Genomic DNA, 16,111 nt, shown 5'->3' with positions numbered 1-16,111 from the left:
TGCTGGCTGAAGTTGGGCGTATTTGTTACAATGTTTCTTAAACTGCCCGCTCAGAGGCCTGCAGCGGCAGGCGGGGAACGTTGGTTTCCTCCGTCACTGAAGCAACCAAGCCTCATGTTAGTTTCAAGCTGCCTGGCTGCCGGCCGCCATCTTGGCTGACAGTTAATTTGCATATCTCGCTGATTAGCCAATGAAAAGGGTATCGGTCGTACGCCAATTACCATGTTTCTCTTTTATTAGATAGGATTATTGGGGCGGGGGGGGGGGGAGATGGGAGTCAATTGAGTATCAAGCCACGCTCAATTTACTAGTATTAGAATATAGAAAAGCAAGGTGAGGAAAAGTTGCAAGGTGATCAGGAGGATCAAGAGACACGATTCCAACAGTGCAGCCTAATGCTTAAGAACATAAATTAGAACATGGTTAAGAACATGAGGTAGACTGCATCCATTCAAATTATGCCTACCACTTACAAGCTGTGTGTCTAGGGCCAGTCACTCTGTTCCTTTGTATCTCAGTTTCTTGATATGTAATAAGAAATAATAATACTTCCCTAAGAAACTGTTTGGAGGTTAAATGAGCTAATAAAATGTTTAATTTATTTGAAAAGATAAAGGCACTTCTATGTTCATTGCAGCATTATTTACAGTGGCCAAGACACAGAAACAAATGAAGTGTCCCTCAATAGATGATTGGATAAAGAGGGTGTGGTACATATACACAATGGAATACTACTCAGTCATTAAAAACGATGAAATATTGTTATTTACAACAACATGGATGGATTTTAAGAATAGCATGTTAAGTGGAATCAGTCAGGCAGAAAAAGTTAAGAACCATATGATTTCACTAAAATATGGGCTATAAAATTAAAAGCAACAAATGAACAAACAAGAAAAACAAACAAAAACTCATAGACACAGACAACAGTATGGTGGTTACCAGAGAAAAAGAGGTATAGGGATAGTAAAGAGTAAAGGGGGTCAAATATATGGTGACAGGAGAAGATTTGATGTTTGGTAGTAAACACATAATGCAATCTACAGATGATGTATGATAGAATTGTACACTTAAAATTTATATAATCTTATTAACCAACTAGAGGCCCAATGCACGAAATTCCTGCAAGGGGCTCTGAGGGCCAGGGCAGCAGACCCAGCTTTCGTAGAAGCAGCCTTGGCCCTTGCAGCAGCAGCCCCAGCTGCCACGCCTGCCCTCACAGCAGCAGCCCCGCAAGGATTTCTGGAAGGACATCCGGTCTAATTAGCATATTACACTTTTATTATTATAGATGTCATTCCAATAAATTTAATAAAAACAAGGTAACGTAGTTAAAGCAGTACCTGGCATATAGTAAACACTTAATAAATGTTAACTCATTTTCATATTCAGATCTCTGCAGGAATATTATGGGGAAAGTGAAGCTAATTATATTCTGCATGGCCCAAAGTATGGGTTTAGATTTTTAGGATTAGTGTGTGGAAGCCCAGGGAGATAAGGTCAAAATTAAACATGAGGAAGATCTTTTAATAGAGTTTTCCTAAGGTGGAATAATCTACCTCCTAAGCTAGTGATGTACAACCATAAACTGGACAACTACCTGGCAAGACGGTAATATAAGAGTTAAAGAGCCGAAACCGGTTTGGCTCAGTGGATAGAGTGTCAGCCTGCGGACTGAAAGGTCCCAGGTTCGATACCGGTCAAGGGCATGTACCTGGGTTGCGGGCACATCCCCAGTAGGAGATGTGCAGGAAGCAGTTAATCGATGTTTCTCTCTCATCGATGTTTCTAACTCTCTATCTCTCTCCCTTCCTCTGTAAAAAATCAATAAAATATATTTTTTTAAAAAAAGAGTTAAATAAAAGAAGGACCGGGTTTTAAATGCTCTTCATAGACTCTTACCTCTAGCCAGGAGAGTCTATTGTTTCATAAGGTTGATAAGAAATAGCTCATATCACTAAACAGGGAGCTGGGATCCAAGTAGAAGTGAGAAAATGCAGTTTCCATTGGAGAGAGATCTGTATGGTAGCCAGACACACCAGTGCTGCCAGCATCAAGAAATTCCACCCCTACTTAATCATTTGAGAAATCATGAAAGAAGATAGAGAGCTCTTTGCCTATGCCTTTGTTAAAATAATCTTTGGAAAAGTACAGATAGGAAACCACATAAGTTTAGACTGGGCCTGAACATTACAGAGCAGTACTAAGAACTAGATGTGTGAATGCCTGTTGGATATTCTTTAAAACAAATTAAAAGGAAATATTCATTTTACCAGATCAATGCCATAATACTAAATATCAGGTGCATAATTCTAGCCAGATTTCCAGAGATGCCAATAATATTTTGTGTGACTTTGGGCAAGTCTCTTCCTCTCTAGGCCTAACTGTAACCCAAGGGGATGAGACAAGTGGGCTTTAGATTGGGGTGACCATATAATTTACCATCAAAACTGAGAAATAATTAATAGTCAGTCTGTGTCAACAGGTAACACTGGGCTATACTGGGAAAACTGGGATGTATGTTCACGCTAAGGATGACATTGCAGCTCTGACCATCTAAGATCATATAACTCTATAAGTGGGACAAGGAATCCAAATATTTTATCTTGGGATTTCAGAACAAATGTTTGACTCCTGGATGGTTGCAAGAACATTGGTGGCACTTTAAATGCCAAGTTGATAAATTGGAACCTTACTATTTAAAGGAGCTCATCCCAGGCCCCTTAGATATGTTACATTATCTACTTAGAAAAGGAAAAGGAAAAGGCAGGGTTAACTTCCTAAGATTCCCTGCTCCTTAGAGATTACAATTAGCCTGGAAATGATGTCTGAGAGTCATGAACTCTCAGAAATTGGAAAGCCCTGGATATAATCTTGTAGTCCAGTGTGTTTCCATCTATTTTCTTTTTAATTTTAGTAGTTGGATCATCATTTCAAATTAGCCTCAACTCTAAACTCAATACCCTATATAATAAAAGCTTAATATGCAAATGAAAATTATCCCCTTGGGTGGTCATTCCACCGAGAGTTTGACCGCTTGCTATGACGTACACTGACCACCAGGGGGCGACGCGGAACATGGCAGGCATCAGTGATGCACTGCAACCTCTCACTGGCTACCTGGGGATGGGGATGATGGGGATGAAGGTGCAGTGAGAATGCGGGATGTCCGCCAAGCTCATTCTTACTCCCTCTGCTACCCTCCCCGAAGATGCCAGGGCTGCCACACTGGGGAAGTCCCCTTCACCCCCCCACTTCTCCCCCTCCCCCCATGCTCAGGTGCTGGGCGCTGGCAAGGAGCCTGCCCTGCACCCAAGCGGCCTCTTCCAGGTGAGCAAGGCCTCAGCCGCCGGGACCACAGATGCCAGTCGGGCTCCCCATGAGCCCAAGGGTTCACTCAAGAGCTGGTCTGTAAGGCTGGCCAGGAGAGAGCACGCTGCCTGCCTGACTTCAGTGCGGTGCAGCTGGGCAGCCCAGAGGCCTACACTGCGCCCCAGCCTGCGGTGTCCAGCTGTGCTCACCGCATCTCCACATGGGCACTCAGATGCCATGACTCAGGTGGAAGGAGGCACACAGGGACCTGGGGGCCCAGGTGCTTCCCAGGGCCCAGAGGTCAACTGGGATCCCCCCCCCCCACTTCCACGCCAGATGCTCATGCTTTGATTGCCAGCCAGGCCTAGGGACTACACCCATGCACAAATTTCATGCACCGGGCCTCTAGTATAAAATAAATAAGAGCAGAACTTCTCTGGTTAAAGGAGGTGCAGGTAGAAAGACCAAATCCTGACTTGCCTCCCCCCATCCCCACATCTGAAACCCTAGAGGCCAGCATTGCACAGTTCAACAGTCTGATCTGATTTCAAAAACACCAGGCCAAATCCAAAGAGCTGGCTTTGCATCCAAGATATGTGGAATGCTGAGCACTGTGTGCATGAGACTGTGAAGAGCATTTTACAAAAAGGCAGAGAGGGAGGACAGTAGGAAAGCCTATACAAATTGAGGGAACTTCTACAAAGTTAGACAAAGACTTCAAAACAGAGGGACTGGGGCTATCAAATACAAGAGAAAAATAATGGATTTTGAACACATCACCATCCCAATCACCAAGACTCTGCTCCCACTCCACCTGCCATTTAGAGACTCAGTGTCCTGTCTTTTTGTATCCCTAAACAAAAGAAAATAAGTCCAAGAACTTCATTTTAGCTTAATCTTAAATATTTCAGCTTTTTTTTCCCTTTTGGGAAGAGGTCCATTAGGTTCACTAGTAGAAAATACTTGATTTTACAAAGGATTTCTAGTTAGAGATTAGTGTTTGAGCCATCATGATTCAGGTAATTCAGGGTACCACCATGAAGATGACACCTACCTTTGAGGACCAGCTAATTTCCACATTAGCCTTTTGAAATAGTGGAGAGACAGATACATAGTGGTATCCTTCCCTTGCAGGCACCACAATTTTTCTTCATAAAATCTTTATAATCATATTTCAGCTAGTTTTACTTAACAGCTTCTCTTCTGCCTTAGAACTTTAATAAACTTCATCTATATGTATATGTAGCAAGTGCTATTTCCTGGGATCACAAAATCCTTGAATAACAAATAGGAAATCTGAGAACCCACAGAACTTTCCCAAGATCTGTCTTCCTCCAATCGTTTTTATATACTCTTTCATATCATTACCAGAGAGCCTAGCATGGACTGAAAATGTCACCAGATAATAAAGTTGTTTTCTTTTTTGTTTCTTTCTTAGCTGGAGCCTCTTGCTCCCTAATTTAATTAAGCCATTAACATACAGGAGTGGGCAGAAGTAGGTTTGCAATTGTGCATACACAAAACCTGTAGTTTATTCTTATATTATTACTATTTAATAATTATTGTATTTTTAATTTGTATTATACCTGTAAACCTACTTTTGCCAACCCCTATATTATAACCAGAGAAGGATGATTAAGAGAGAAAGGGATTTAGAACTTCAAGTATCTACACGACTGCTATAGGGAAAAGGTAGGAACTTTATTCTTTGTAATTTTTTACTTCTTTCTGAATATTCCCAGTAATAGTGGACTCTCCGGCCCCCAAGTTAGCCCATTTCATTTGCAGCAGCTAAAATGGTTGGAATGTTCTTGTGTGTAAATGGCCCTTCAAACACTTGTAGACAGCTTTCATACAACTTCCCACCCCATCTCAAAGAGCTTTACCTTCTCCCAGCTAAAAGTCCCTACATTTTTTTTGTTCCTTAACTGAAAAAAAAATTCAAGAACCCTCTCCATCCAATTTAATCTCTTATGAAAACATTGCACCCTGTCAGTGTCCCTTTGAGAATGTGGTGCCCAAAGTCAAGCTGCAGTACACCAGGTAGAGTCTGGCCAGTGAAGAAGAGAGTAGAATCTTTCTGGGTCTTTCTGTTTTTGTTTTTTTTCTAGGTCTGAATATTATTTTTTTTAATATAATCAAAATATGTGTTTTACTTGCCTGTAAGTTGAATATGTCAGCAATATATGCCAGTGCAAATATCCCTATCTTTTTTTTCACAAATATGCATCTATAAGCCATGTCTTCCAATTATTTTCTTAAAGGTTTTATTTCCCCCTTTCTCTTTGGGGGGAGGAGTACCCAAAGTTACAAGCTTGTATTTATATTTATTAACATTCTCATTGCCCTTTTGAATACCAATTCTATAACTGACCATATCCCCCTTCTATTAATTGAATATTTTCTCATTATGCCACAAATATTGTCCTCCTATACAAGCACAAAATTATTGAAGAAAATGAAGCCAACGCCTAGTGATTTTTCCTCTTTAGAAATTGTCCTCCAGACACATATCCATTCTAAAAATATATTTTATGTGTGCCCCTTAACCAGCAGTTCTGAGGCCATTCCAAACACTTATAAGCCCCCTAGGTCTAATCTTCATCTTTCTCTAACAGGAAGAGACTTTATTCAATTCCTCAGGAGACCCTAGTATTCTATTTCTCCAGCATTCCCCTTTGTTTAAATTTCAGAAATCCTACTGCAAAAAGAAACTGCATTATTCTGCCAATCCTATCTTCAATGAACTAACACCAGTTCTAATGATTATGGATTTCTCTTCTAGGAGTTTAGGTAATAAACTTGTAAATAATTAATTCTATATTCTTACAAAGAGCAACAGCAAGAACAGAGGTTTTGTAATACTTTTTTCCTTCTTTTTGAAATACAGGACTACAACTGGCCATCTCTAGATATATGACATCTCTGTGAGTATTTTCAGTGATTCATTATTTCTCATCCACATGTTTTCTCAGTGCCCAGGGAAACCTAATTCCAGCAGTAAGGTGCTCTCTTTCCATCTCCAGTCCACAGCAAATGTCATATTACTACCAATATTTGGTTTACTTTTTCTAATCTGGTATTGTCTTTCTTCTTGACAAAGAAGATGGAAGCCAAATACAAGTTTTTCCTCTCATTTACAATTAAAGATCCAAGGCTCAAGAGAATAAGGGAACGCAGTGTATTTGTGGTAGGGCCAAGACTAAAGACCAGTTGTTCAGATATCCATCTCTCTTTGAACTCTACCACAGATATCTCAAAAAAGAGTTGTTAAATGACTAACACATGATGTATTATTGTCCTCATTATGTTGGAATTATCTCAATGGACCTTTAGAAGTCCTAGAGGTCCAAAGAATTTAAATAATTTGACCAAGAACATACAGTACACCTCCAGATTCTTACCGGTGATATAAAGTTTAGGTTCAACAGAAAGCCTGGAAAGAATGGGAGTGGGTATTACAATTACAAGAACTGAAAACTGGGTGATGAAGGAAAATGCAGATGACAACTAAAAATAAACTGTTAAGATTTTCCAGTTGTGTCTAGTGCCCACTACCTTGTCCAAATCTAGTACACATTGGGAATTGTCTGGGGGATCTTGGGTGGAAAGTTTGGCTCTGAGATTTTCTGGATACATTGGAGTCACAAGAGCTCTAAAGGCTGCAAAGTAAGCCACCTCCAGACTCCAGTACAGGCAGCTAATTACGGACTGGTGCTAATTACAGTCCTGTTAGCGATTTCCACCATTTGGCCCTGTGGCAAAAGGTTGAGGATCCTAGGTTTTCCAGGCTGGAAAATCAATCACTACCCAAAGCAGCAGGCACCATCTACCAGAGCAGTCATTTTACCTGTTTTTCCTTTTTAGAAAAGTGTACCAAGTCTGACCCAAAGAATAGCTGCTGCGTTTAGTTGGGGCTTTCTCTATTTTTGTTTGTTTGTTTTTGTTTTGCTGAGTTTTTCAAAATATAACTTTAAAATATTGGGGACAGACAACTTCAAGAATTATAAACGACAACACATTTGAAAAACAAAAACAAAAAACTACACCCCAAAAAAGAAAGTAAGTTGAATCCTCTGTCCCTTTGTCCCTTTCTTTTTGTTGAAGTACTCTCCACAGGTCAGAGAAAGACTACAGATGTGTCTTTTCCCTTTAATTGCTCAATTCCTCACAATTTACAGACTTAATCTTAGGAATACACTTTGCACTCTGCGGCTCCACCCGCGGAGTTATGGCTGTACAACAGAGGGGGAAATGCAATGCTCACTGTCTTGGAATAAATAAAGATATCACTCTCAGAGGGGAATTTTTCTAGATCTTTTGCAGCGAGTGTATGTTCTTTGTTAGGTAAGCCAGCTAAGGGCTAACAACCATTACGCGCAAAAATTCCCTGTCACAGGCTTGGCCACCCTCGCCCTGGGGCCTCCTAGTTTCGTGCATCCAGAACAGTTTCTCTTCGCTGGCCCACCGCAGACCACGGTAGTTTCCAGCTATAGTTGGCTGCAGGTCTGGCTCAGAGGTGTGCCTGGCAAGCCACAGGCCAATGAAGAGCTCTTATTCTCTCTGTGGCACCCCTGACCTGACTTCTTTCGTGTGAGCTGAGAGGTTGGAGCACCAGGAACACACGCAGCGCTCAGTCAGCTGTGAGGCGACCAGTCGCTTACCTGAAGTCCCGAGCAGGGTGATCAGGAAGTGGGAAGCCAAGACAGTCAGGGCACCATGACCATGGCGAGGTGCAAACATCGTGGGGCACAGAGTGCAGTGCCAGTCTCTCACTTCCCCCTGAGTTATTTCGCTCCTCCTTCCTAAGAAAAAGGCAGGCAGTGGGGGATCAAGGGTTTAAGGTAAGGGATCTAAACTGTGTCCTCTGATTTGTCAACTCTGAATTCCGATCCTGCCGCCCCTTCCAGGCCCCCTTCCTTGCTACTCTCTCAGCCTAGGGCCGCCCTCTTTCCCAGACACCTCTCCTCAGGCCTCAGAGATACCGAGCTATTCCGAGCTATTCTGTGAGAGGAGCACAGTCTGGAGGAGCTCTCGCTCTCTGCCTAACACCCTATCTCCTCCCAGGTCCACAAGTCCCTGACAACCTTTGGTGGCAGGTGAGCTGTCCAGGTTCAGAGCGCCCCTACACCGAACCTGCAACTGGGGGAGTCGATGCTGGCACAAGTACCGCTCAGCTTCTCTGAGGAGCTCCCAACTTCTTTCTGCAACCCTGTTGAGAGGAGGCGAGGCGGCAAAGTCTGTCTCTGGAGGGAGGAAGTTCAGGACAAAGGTGGGTGGGGGGGGATGGGAAGGGGGGGAGAACCAGGAAAGGGAGGCTGGAGGGCAGCGTGAAAAATCCCAGAAGAGGCTAGTGCAGCTATCCAGGAGAGCGTCCCTAAGGGACTGATAGCCCTAGGGGTAAGTGCCTCAGTGTACTAAGGGAGGGGGCGTCTGGTGGAGCTGCATTTCCCTTTCCTCCTTTCAGGAGCTCACCAGTTCCCTCCCCCAGGCTGACTTCTTGGCCTGAGTTTGGTACGGTATGTATCCGGGAAGGATGTGGGGGGTTCTTTGGGCAGGGAGAGGAAACACAGACGTCAGCGCAAGTGCTCCCCAAGGAGAACAGTTCTGGAGTTGGCTTCAAGCCTTCTGAGGCAGGAGATTACTGTCTGTTCAGAAGGTGAGGGCTGGGGCAAATGGGTACCGCAATCTGCTTTGTCTAGGCTGGGTAGGAATAGACAGAGAAAACAGCACTCTGAAGGCTGGAGAGGTTATGAGCATAGATTCTATTGAAGTAATTGGCAAGCAGCAAGGGACATGTGGTTGGAAGTGTTGGGGACTACAATGAGTGGAGAGTCCCAGACTTCACGAGCCAGATGGATTACTTACAGATCTCTAATCCTAAAGCTCTGTGTTACAAAAGAGGATATTGAGGCACAAAGAGGTCATTTGCCTTTCCTTGGGTAACCTGGCAAGACAGAGTGGATACATGGACCAGAATGAATCTTTTTAATTTCTTTACTCCTCTCTCTTCCCCATGAAGGGAGATTGGGTTGTGGAAAGAGGAGAGTGGGATATACACTGTCTCTGGGAACTTGGGGGAGAAGGAGACACCCCAGACTGATACTCTACTTCCACCTCCCTCTTCCTCCATTCCTTGAAACTGTGGAAAGAAAATTCAAGCAGTCACCTGAGTCCCTCACAAAGCTGGACTTGGGAAACAAGGGTTCTGCTCCACACACCATTATTCTCCCTGGCAGGCTGCTGACCAAGAGAAACTGAATCAGAGAAAGAATAAATAACTGACCTCAGATCTCACACCTAGGAAGTGGTAGGCCTGGATTCGTACTTAGATTTGCTTGATTTCAGAGCTCACATTCAAACCATTGAGATTATACATGTGAAAGTACTTTACCGATGTAAAGAACTAATAAAACCAGAAGCCTTTCAGGAGTTTCCCAATCTAACCCTTTAATTTTATGCAGATGGAAAAACAGAAGTACAGAGAAGGGAAAGGACATGTCCAAGATCACTCAGTGACTTAATGACAAGGCAAGGCTAGAACTGAGAGACCTTGAAGCTTAATCCAGGGCCCTTCCTCTTGTAACATGCTTCAGTTCTCAGCTTTGTCTCTCATAGAGAAAATAGTTGTAATTAGTCCATAGGGAATTATTTTATGAGTCTCCATTTTGGTGCTTACACTAGGAAGTGGTGGTCAGAAAAGGGTTGTGTATAATGAGCTAGATTCTAAAACCAGAGAGAAAATTGAAAGGACTCAGTGAGATATGAGATGGGTTGAGAAGCAGAAACCAAAGCCAGAGGAAAACATGGGAGAGATCATTCACATTATTATGGATTCAACATGGAGAAAGCCTGCTTGTGAACTAAAACCAAGAGGCAGTCCCTTCCTTTGCCTCTGGAGAGATTGTGTGGTGATGCAGGATTATCCCAGGCTAAATTAGCTGTCTCCTCTATCTCCTCTTCTCCCCAGCTGCCAAAAGGTCTGTCATACTTGTTAAATTATAAGCAATTAAATAAATAAAAATAAATTTTGGAATGATTTTATTTTTATTTATTTTTAATTAAATTTTTATTGTTCAGATTATTACAGTTGTTCCTCTTATTTCTCCCCATAGCTCACCTCCACCCAGTTCCCTCCCCCCAACTGTCTTCATCCACAGGTGTACGATTTTTGTCCAGTCTCTTCCCGCACCCCTGACACCTCTTTCTCCCTGAGAATTGTCAGTCCACTCCCTTTCTATGCCCTTGATTCTATTATATTCACCAGTTTATTCTGTTCATCAGATTATTTATTCACTTGATTTTTAGATTCACTTGTTGATAGATGTGTATTTGTTGTTCAAAAATTTGTATCTTTACCTTTTTCTTCTTCTTCCTCTTCTAAAAGGATACCTTTCAGCATTTTATACAATACTGGTTTGGTGGTGATGAACTCCTTTAGCTTTTTCTTATCTGTGAAGCTCTTTATCTGACCTTCAATTCTGAATGATAGCTTTGCTGGGTAAAGTAATCTTGGTTGTAGGTTCTTGCTAGTCACCACTTTGAATATTTCTTGCCACTCCCTTCTGACCTGCATAGTTTCTGTTGAGAAATCAGCTGACAGTCATATGGGTACTCCCTTGAAGGTACCTGACTGTTTTTCTCTTGCTGCTTTTAAGATTCTCTCTTTGTCTTTTGCTCTTGGCATTTTAATTAGGATGTGTCTTGGTGTGCTCCTCTTTGGATTCCTTTTGTTTGGGGTTCTCTGGGCTTCCTGGACTTGTAAGTCTATTTCTTTCACCAGGTAGGGGAAGTTTTCTGTCATTATTTCTTCAAATAGGTTTTCAATATCTTGCTCCCTCTCTTCTTCTGGCACCCCCATAATTCAAATGTTGGTACGCTTGAAGTTGTCCCAGAGGCTCCTTACACTATCTTCATATTTTTGGATTCTTTTTTCTTTTTGTCTTTCCAGTTGGGTGTTTTATCCTTCTTCGTATTTCAAATCTTTGATTTGATTCTTGCGATCCTCTAGTCTGCTGTCGGGAGTCTGTATAATATTCTTTATTTCAGTCAGTGTATGCTTAATTTCTAGTTGGTCCTTTTTCATAACCTCGAGGGTCTCACTAGATTTCTTGAGGGTCTCACTAAATTTATCAGCGGTTTCTAGAAAATTCTTGAAAAACCTTATAAGTGTGGTTTTGAACTCTATATCAAGTAGTTTGCTTTCCTCCATTTCTGTCATTTGTGATCAGTTTCTTTGTCTCCGCAGTTTTTGTGTTCCCTGTGTTGACAGAGTGGCTTTCTGTGCTAGGGGTCCTATAGGGCCCAGTGGCTCAGCCTCCCCAATTACCTGAGGTGGACACTCTTGGTGCACCCCTTTGTGGGCTGTGTGCACAGTCTTGTTGTAGTTAAGCCTTGATTGTTGTATCACTGGGAGGAATTGATCTCCAGGCCAATTGGCTGTGAGAATCAGCTGTGTCTGCAGTGGGAGAACTTCTGTGCTGGAGACACCCTTCTGGGGCAAGACTTGCTTCAGTGGGGCTTTAGTGCTCACTGAGTCTGCCCCCTGAGTGTGTCCCTTATGGATGTGAGGAGTTGTAATCTGGATGGGCCCACTCTGACCACTGGGTACACTGGCTCTTGGATCTCTAAGCAGGTGCTAATTTAGCCTCTGCCTGAGGCTACCCAGCAGGAGCTATGGAGAGATCTGCAGATTCCTCTTTGTTTGGGGTTTGCAGGTGCCCAGATGAGGCCCAGCTGTGAAGCAATGCAAGCTGCTGTGGGGCCTTGGGCCTTCTTTTGGAAGTTCTAGGTCTCTCTGACCCAGCTGCAGTTTGTTAGGTAATTTTCAGATTGCAAAGGGCTTGGCCTTTCCTATGCAAAAGCCTCTGCGCACAGTTTGGGTGGGGCGGGGTCTCAGGGGATCAACAGGGTGGAGCAAGCAGCCATGTCTGCTCCTCAGTCCTACCCTAAGAGGCCCCACATCTCAGTGTGCCAGTAATCGCTGCAAGCACCTCTGAGAGAAAGCCGCCCTTGAGTTCTGACCGATGCCAGACAGTCCAGTTTCTCCCCGTATTAGTCTGGGTCCCCAGAGACTCACCCGGAACTGGAGGTTAGAGCTTGAGTCTCCCTACCGATTGAAAAAGACAGCTGAGTCCTCAGTTGCCAGCCCTTTCCGTGTGCACCTCCGTACCTCTGCACTCTACTTCCACACCTCCTCTGTCTCAGTGTGCTTTTCTCTTTCCTTCTAGTTGTAGAATTTCCACTCAGCAAGCCTTCCTGTGGTTCTGGATGATGTCCGTTTTGTCTTTTAGTTGTATTTTTGAAGTGGTTGTGTGAGGCAGCAATTTCCGGTATTTACCTATGCCGCCATCATGGTTTCTTCCTTTTTGGTTGTTTTGGAATGATTTTAATAGAACATGTTATGCTAGAGATAAATAAAGTAAATAGGAGTGGCCTGAAGAGGAATGGCAGACTGTAATCATGCCTGATTTACATTTTCAAGGAGATCTAAATAGCTATCCCATAACCAATAGATAGAACTTCACCATAACCCCAAGAGATACTCTGGGCTATGATTATGTTTCTCTTTAGCTAGAGATAGCAGCACAAAAAAGGAAGGCATTTCAAGGTGACATTCAAAATGAGGAATATTTGGGAGATGGGTGGCATAGGTTCATGATGAAACTCACACAACTGACCTACTAGTGTCTTTGCAATCAAGAAGAAGGCAAGCAATAAATGTAAGACCTGAAACTATAAAACCCCAACAAGAAAAAAATAAGCAATAAGTTATTTGTCATTGGTCTTAGCAATATTCTTTTTTGGGCCTGTCTTTTTTGGGCAAAGACAACAAAAGCAAAAATAAAGAAATGGGACTACAAAGCTTTGCATGAAACTACAAAGCCTTTGTATCACATCAAAAAACAAAGGGGTAACTACTGAATGGGAGAAGATATTTGCAAATGATATATCCAATAAGGGAGTAATATCTAAAATATACAAAAAAATCATATAGCTCAATATAAAAAACAAGCAGTCAAATTGAAAAATGGACAGAGGAGGTCTTAACCTGCGGCCACCATATATATATATATATATCCTAATAATAGACAAACATGTAAATTAACTGTCCCTCTGCTACACTCACCAGCCAATCAGGTGAGTATGCAAATTAACCAAACAAATATGGCGGTTAATTTGCATATGTAGGGGCGAAGCAGTGGAGTGAAGACTGAAGACTCCATCCGGAGCGAAGGCCTGGGTCCCGGGTGCTGGAGGAAAACTGGTGCCAGCAACCAGGGGAAGGGAAGGTCTATTGCACGAATCTCTTCATGCAATGGGCCTCTAATATATATATAAATTGAAATCATGGGAGTGATTAACAAAACTCAGAAAAATTAACCAGTGAGGAAAAAAAAGAATGTGGATGGAACCCCAGATAATATTAAAGAGGTTCAACAGGTGTTATCTTGAGTACAAGAAATAAAATTCATGTCTGCTTCAAGATAGGTAAAGGCTTTTAAAAGGCAATGGTATTTCCTACTTGTTAGCTTCACCTCACTTGGTTGCCTCTGTCCAACATATATTTCACACATTCATTCATTTGTACTCTTAAATAATCTCCTTAGTGTACTAGTCATACCTTTTCTAGCTGCATGTTAAAGATTCAAAAATCTGTACCTTGAGACTAACATTTTATCCTGGGTTTCAGTACTACATATCCAAATGTCTACTTAACATCTACATTTGGATGTCACATAAATGCCTCAAAATCTACATGTACTGATGAGTGACTACTTAATGGGGCTACTTAGGGTTTCTTTTTGGTGTGATGAAAGCATTCTGGAACTAGGTAGTGATGGTTTCACAAGACTGTGAATATACTTAATGTCACTGAACTATACACTTTAAAATGGTAAAGTTTACTTAATCTGTATTTTACCACAATAAAAAAAATTACATTAAAAAATGGACAGAGGACATGCATAGACACTTGTATAAAGAGGGCATACAAATGGTCATACAAATGGGCATACACATGAAAAGATGCTCAAAATTACTAATCATCAGGGAAATAAAAATCAAAACCACAATGAGATATCAGAGCACACCTGTCAGAATGGAACTCATCAATAAATCAACAAACAAGTTTCGGTTACGATGTGGAGAAAAGGGAACCCTCGTGCACTGTTTGTGGGAATGCAGATTGTTTCAGCCACTATGGAACACAGTATGCAGTTTCCTCAAAAAATTAAGAATAGAACTATCATATAACCAGCATTTCCACTTCTAGGTACTTATCCAAAGAAATCAAAAACACTAATTTGAAAAGATATATGCACCCCTGTGTTCATTGCAATATTACTTATACTAGTCAAGATAGGAAGTAACCTAAGTGTCCATCAATATTTGAATGGATAAAAAGCTAAGGTACATATAAACAATCCTATATAATAAAAGGCTAATATGCAAATTGATTTAACGGTGGAATGACCAGTCACTATGATGCACACTGATCACCAGGAGGCAGACACACACAGGAGCTGCCCCCTGGTGATCAGTGCACTCCCACAGGAGGAGCGCTGCTCAGCCAGAAGCCCTGAGCTGGGCTCATGGCTGGTGAGTGCAGCGGTGGTGGCGGGAGCCTCTCCCACCTCCATGACAGCTCTAAGGATGTCTGACTGCTGAGCCTTTCCTGAACAACTACTGGGTTCTAGGTGTTAGGCCTAATCATTACTCTGGGGATATAGAAGTGAGCAAAATACAACACTTACCTGAAGATACCATCACTAGCCAGGACAAGCATTTTGGCAAAAAATACTGCAAATGGTCTCAAGTTACAATTGGGATTGCATCCTGATAAACCTATTGTAAATAGAAATTATCATAAGTCAAAAATGTATTTAATAAATCTAACCTACCAAAAATCATAACTGAGCCTGCTCACCTTAAACATGCTCATTAGGGCACAGCTGGACAATTGTCCTGAGTTTCATCTCAAGAGTAATTGTGTTCTTCGTCTTTCCACCAGAAGCAGGGTACACAAAAAGTAGACATGATGACATGGGAAAACCCAAAACACAATATCCAAGAAATGGTGGCAACACGGTACAATGTAGCGTATTGATTGTTTATGCTTGTGATCACATGACTGACTAGGAGCTGTAGCTCATTGCCACTGCCTAGAATTACAAGAGAGTATCAAACCAAATATTACTAGCCTGGGAAAAGATCAAAATTGGAAATATGGATGGGGGGATGAGAAAAGACAAACCACAGAACTTACATATTTATATGCATAGCCCATGGACACAGGCAATAAAGGAGTGAAGACCTTAGGGGTTGGGTAGGGGCTTGGAGGTGGGGGGTAAACAGGGGGGGAATGGGAGACATCTATAATACTATCAACAATAATAATACATATTTGAAATATATTAGAAGTATGGTTTCTTCTGAATGCTTTATTGCTTTTACACCATCACAAAATCTTAACTTGAACCATCATAATTCAGCGACTGTCATTTTTTGCCTTTCCTTCTTATAAAATAATAAACTTTTGGGGCAGGGCACATAGCAGCCCAGAATAATACAGACTACTTCCCAGCATTTTTTGTAGATAGGATAATTGTGTGGCATTTTGGGGGCAATAAGATGTGAGCATTTATGTATACAGCTTTCAGGTAATGCCTTAAAAGAAAGAGGTATATCTTCCTTTTTATAACTCTTTTCCCTTCTCTCTGACTGGTGAGCCATATTGGTGAGGCATTCAGATATGAGAAAACTTGTAGAGATGGTAGAGCAAAAGATAGAAAGATGA

The 16,111-nt window shown here is 42.0% G+C and overlaps 1 protein-coding gene across 2 annotated transcripts in view; it reads right to left on the bottom strand.

The window, feature by feature from the left end:
- LOC132225132 (vascular endothelial growth factor receptor kdr-like) overlaps positions 1-8,728 on the bottom strand; it is a 388,352-nt gene extending 379,624 nt beyond the window's left edge. Inside the window, exons 1-2 of one of the 2 annotated variants that reach the window (XM_059680383.1) lie at positions 8,400-8,728; positions 7,977-8,117 (exon numbers count right to left, since the gene is read on the bottom strand). In XM_059680383.1, the coding sequence (XP_059536366.1) occupies positions 7,977-8,055 (79 nt within the window). In that variant the 5' untranslated portion in view covers positions 8,056-8,117; positions 8,400-8,728. The remainder of the gene's footprint in view (positions 1-7,976; positions 8,118-8,399) is intronic. The other variant, XM_059680382.1, reaches the window with a different exon arrangement.
- Between the last annotated feature and the right edge of the window lie 7,383 nt (positions 8,729-16,111).

This window comes from Myotis daubentonii, chromosome X, assembly GCF_963259705.1.
Source record: "Myotis daubentonii chromosome X, mMyoDau2.1, whole genome shotgun sequence".
Taxonomy (NCBI): Eukaryota; Metazoa; Chordata; class Mammalia; order Chiroptera; family Vespertilionidae; genus Myotis; species Myotis daubentonii.
This window is presented reverse-complemented; position numbering and strand designations above follow the sequence as displayed.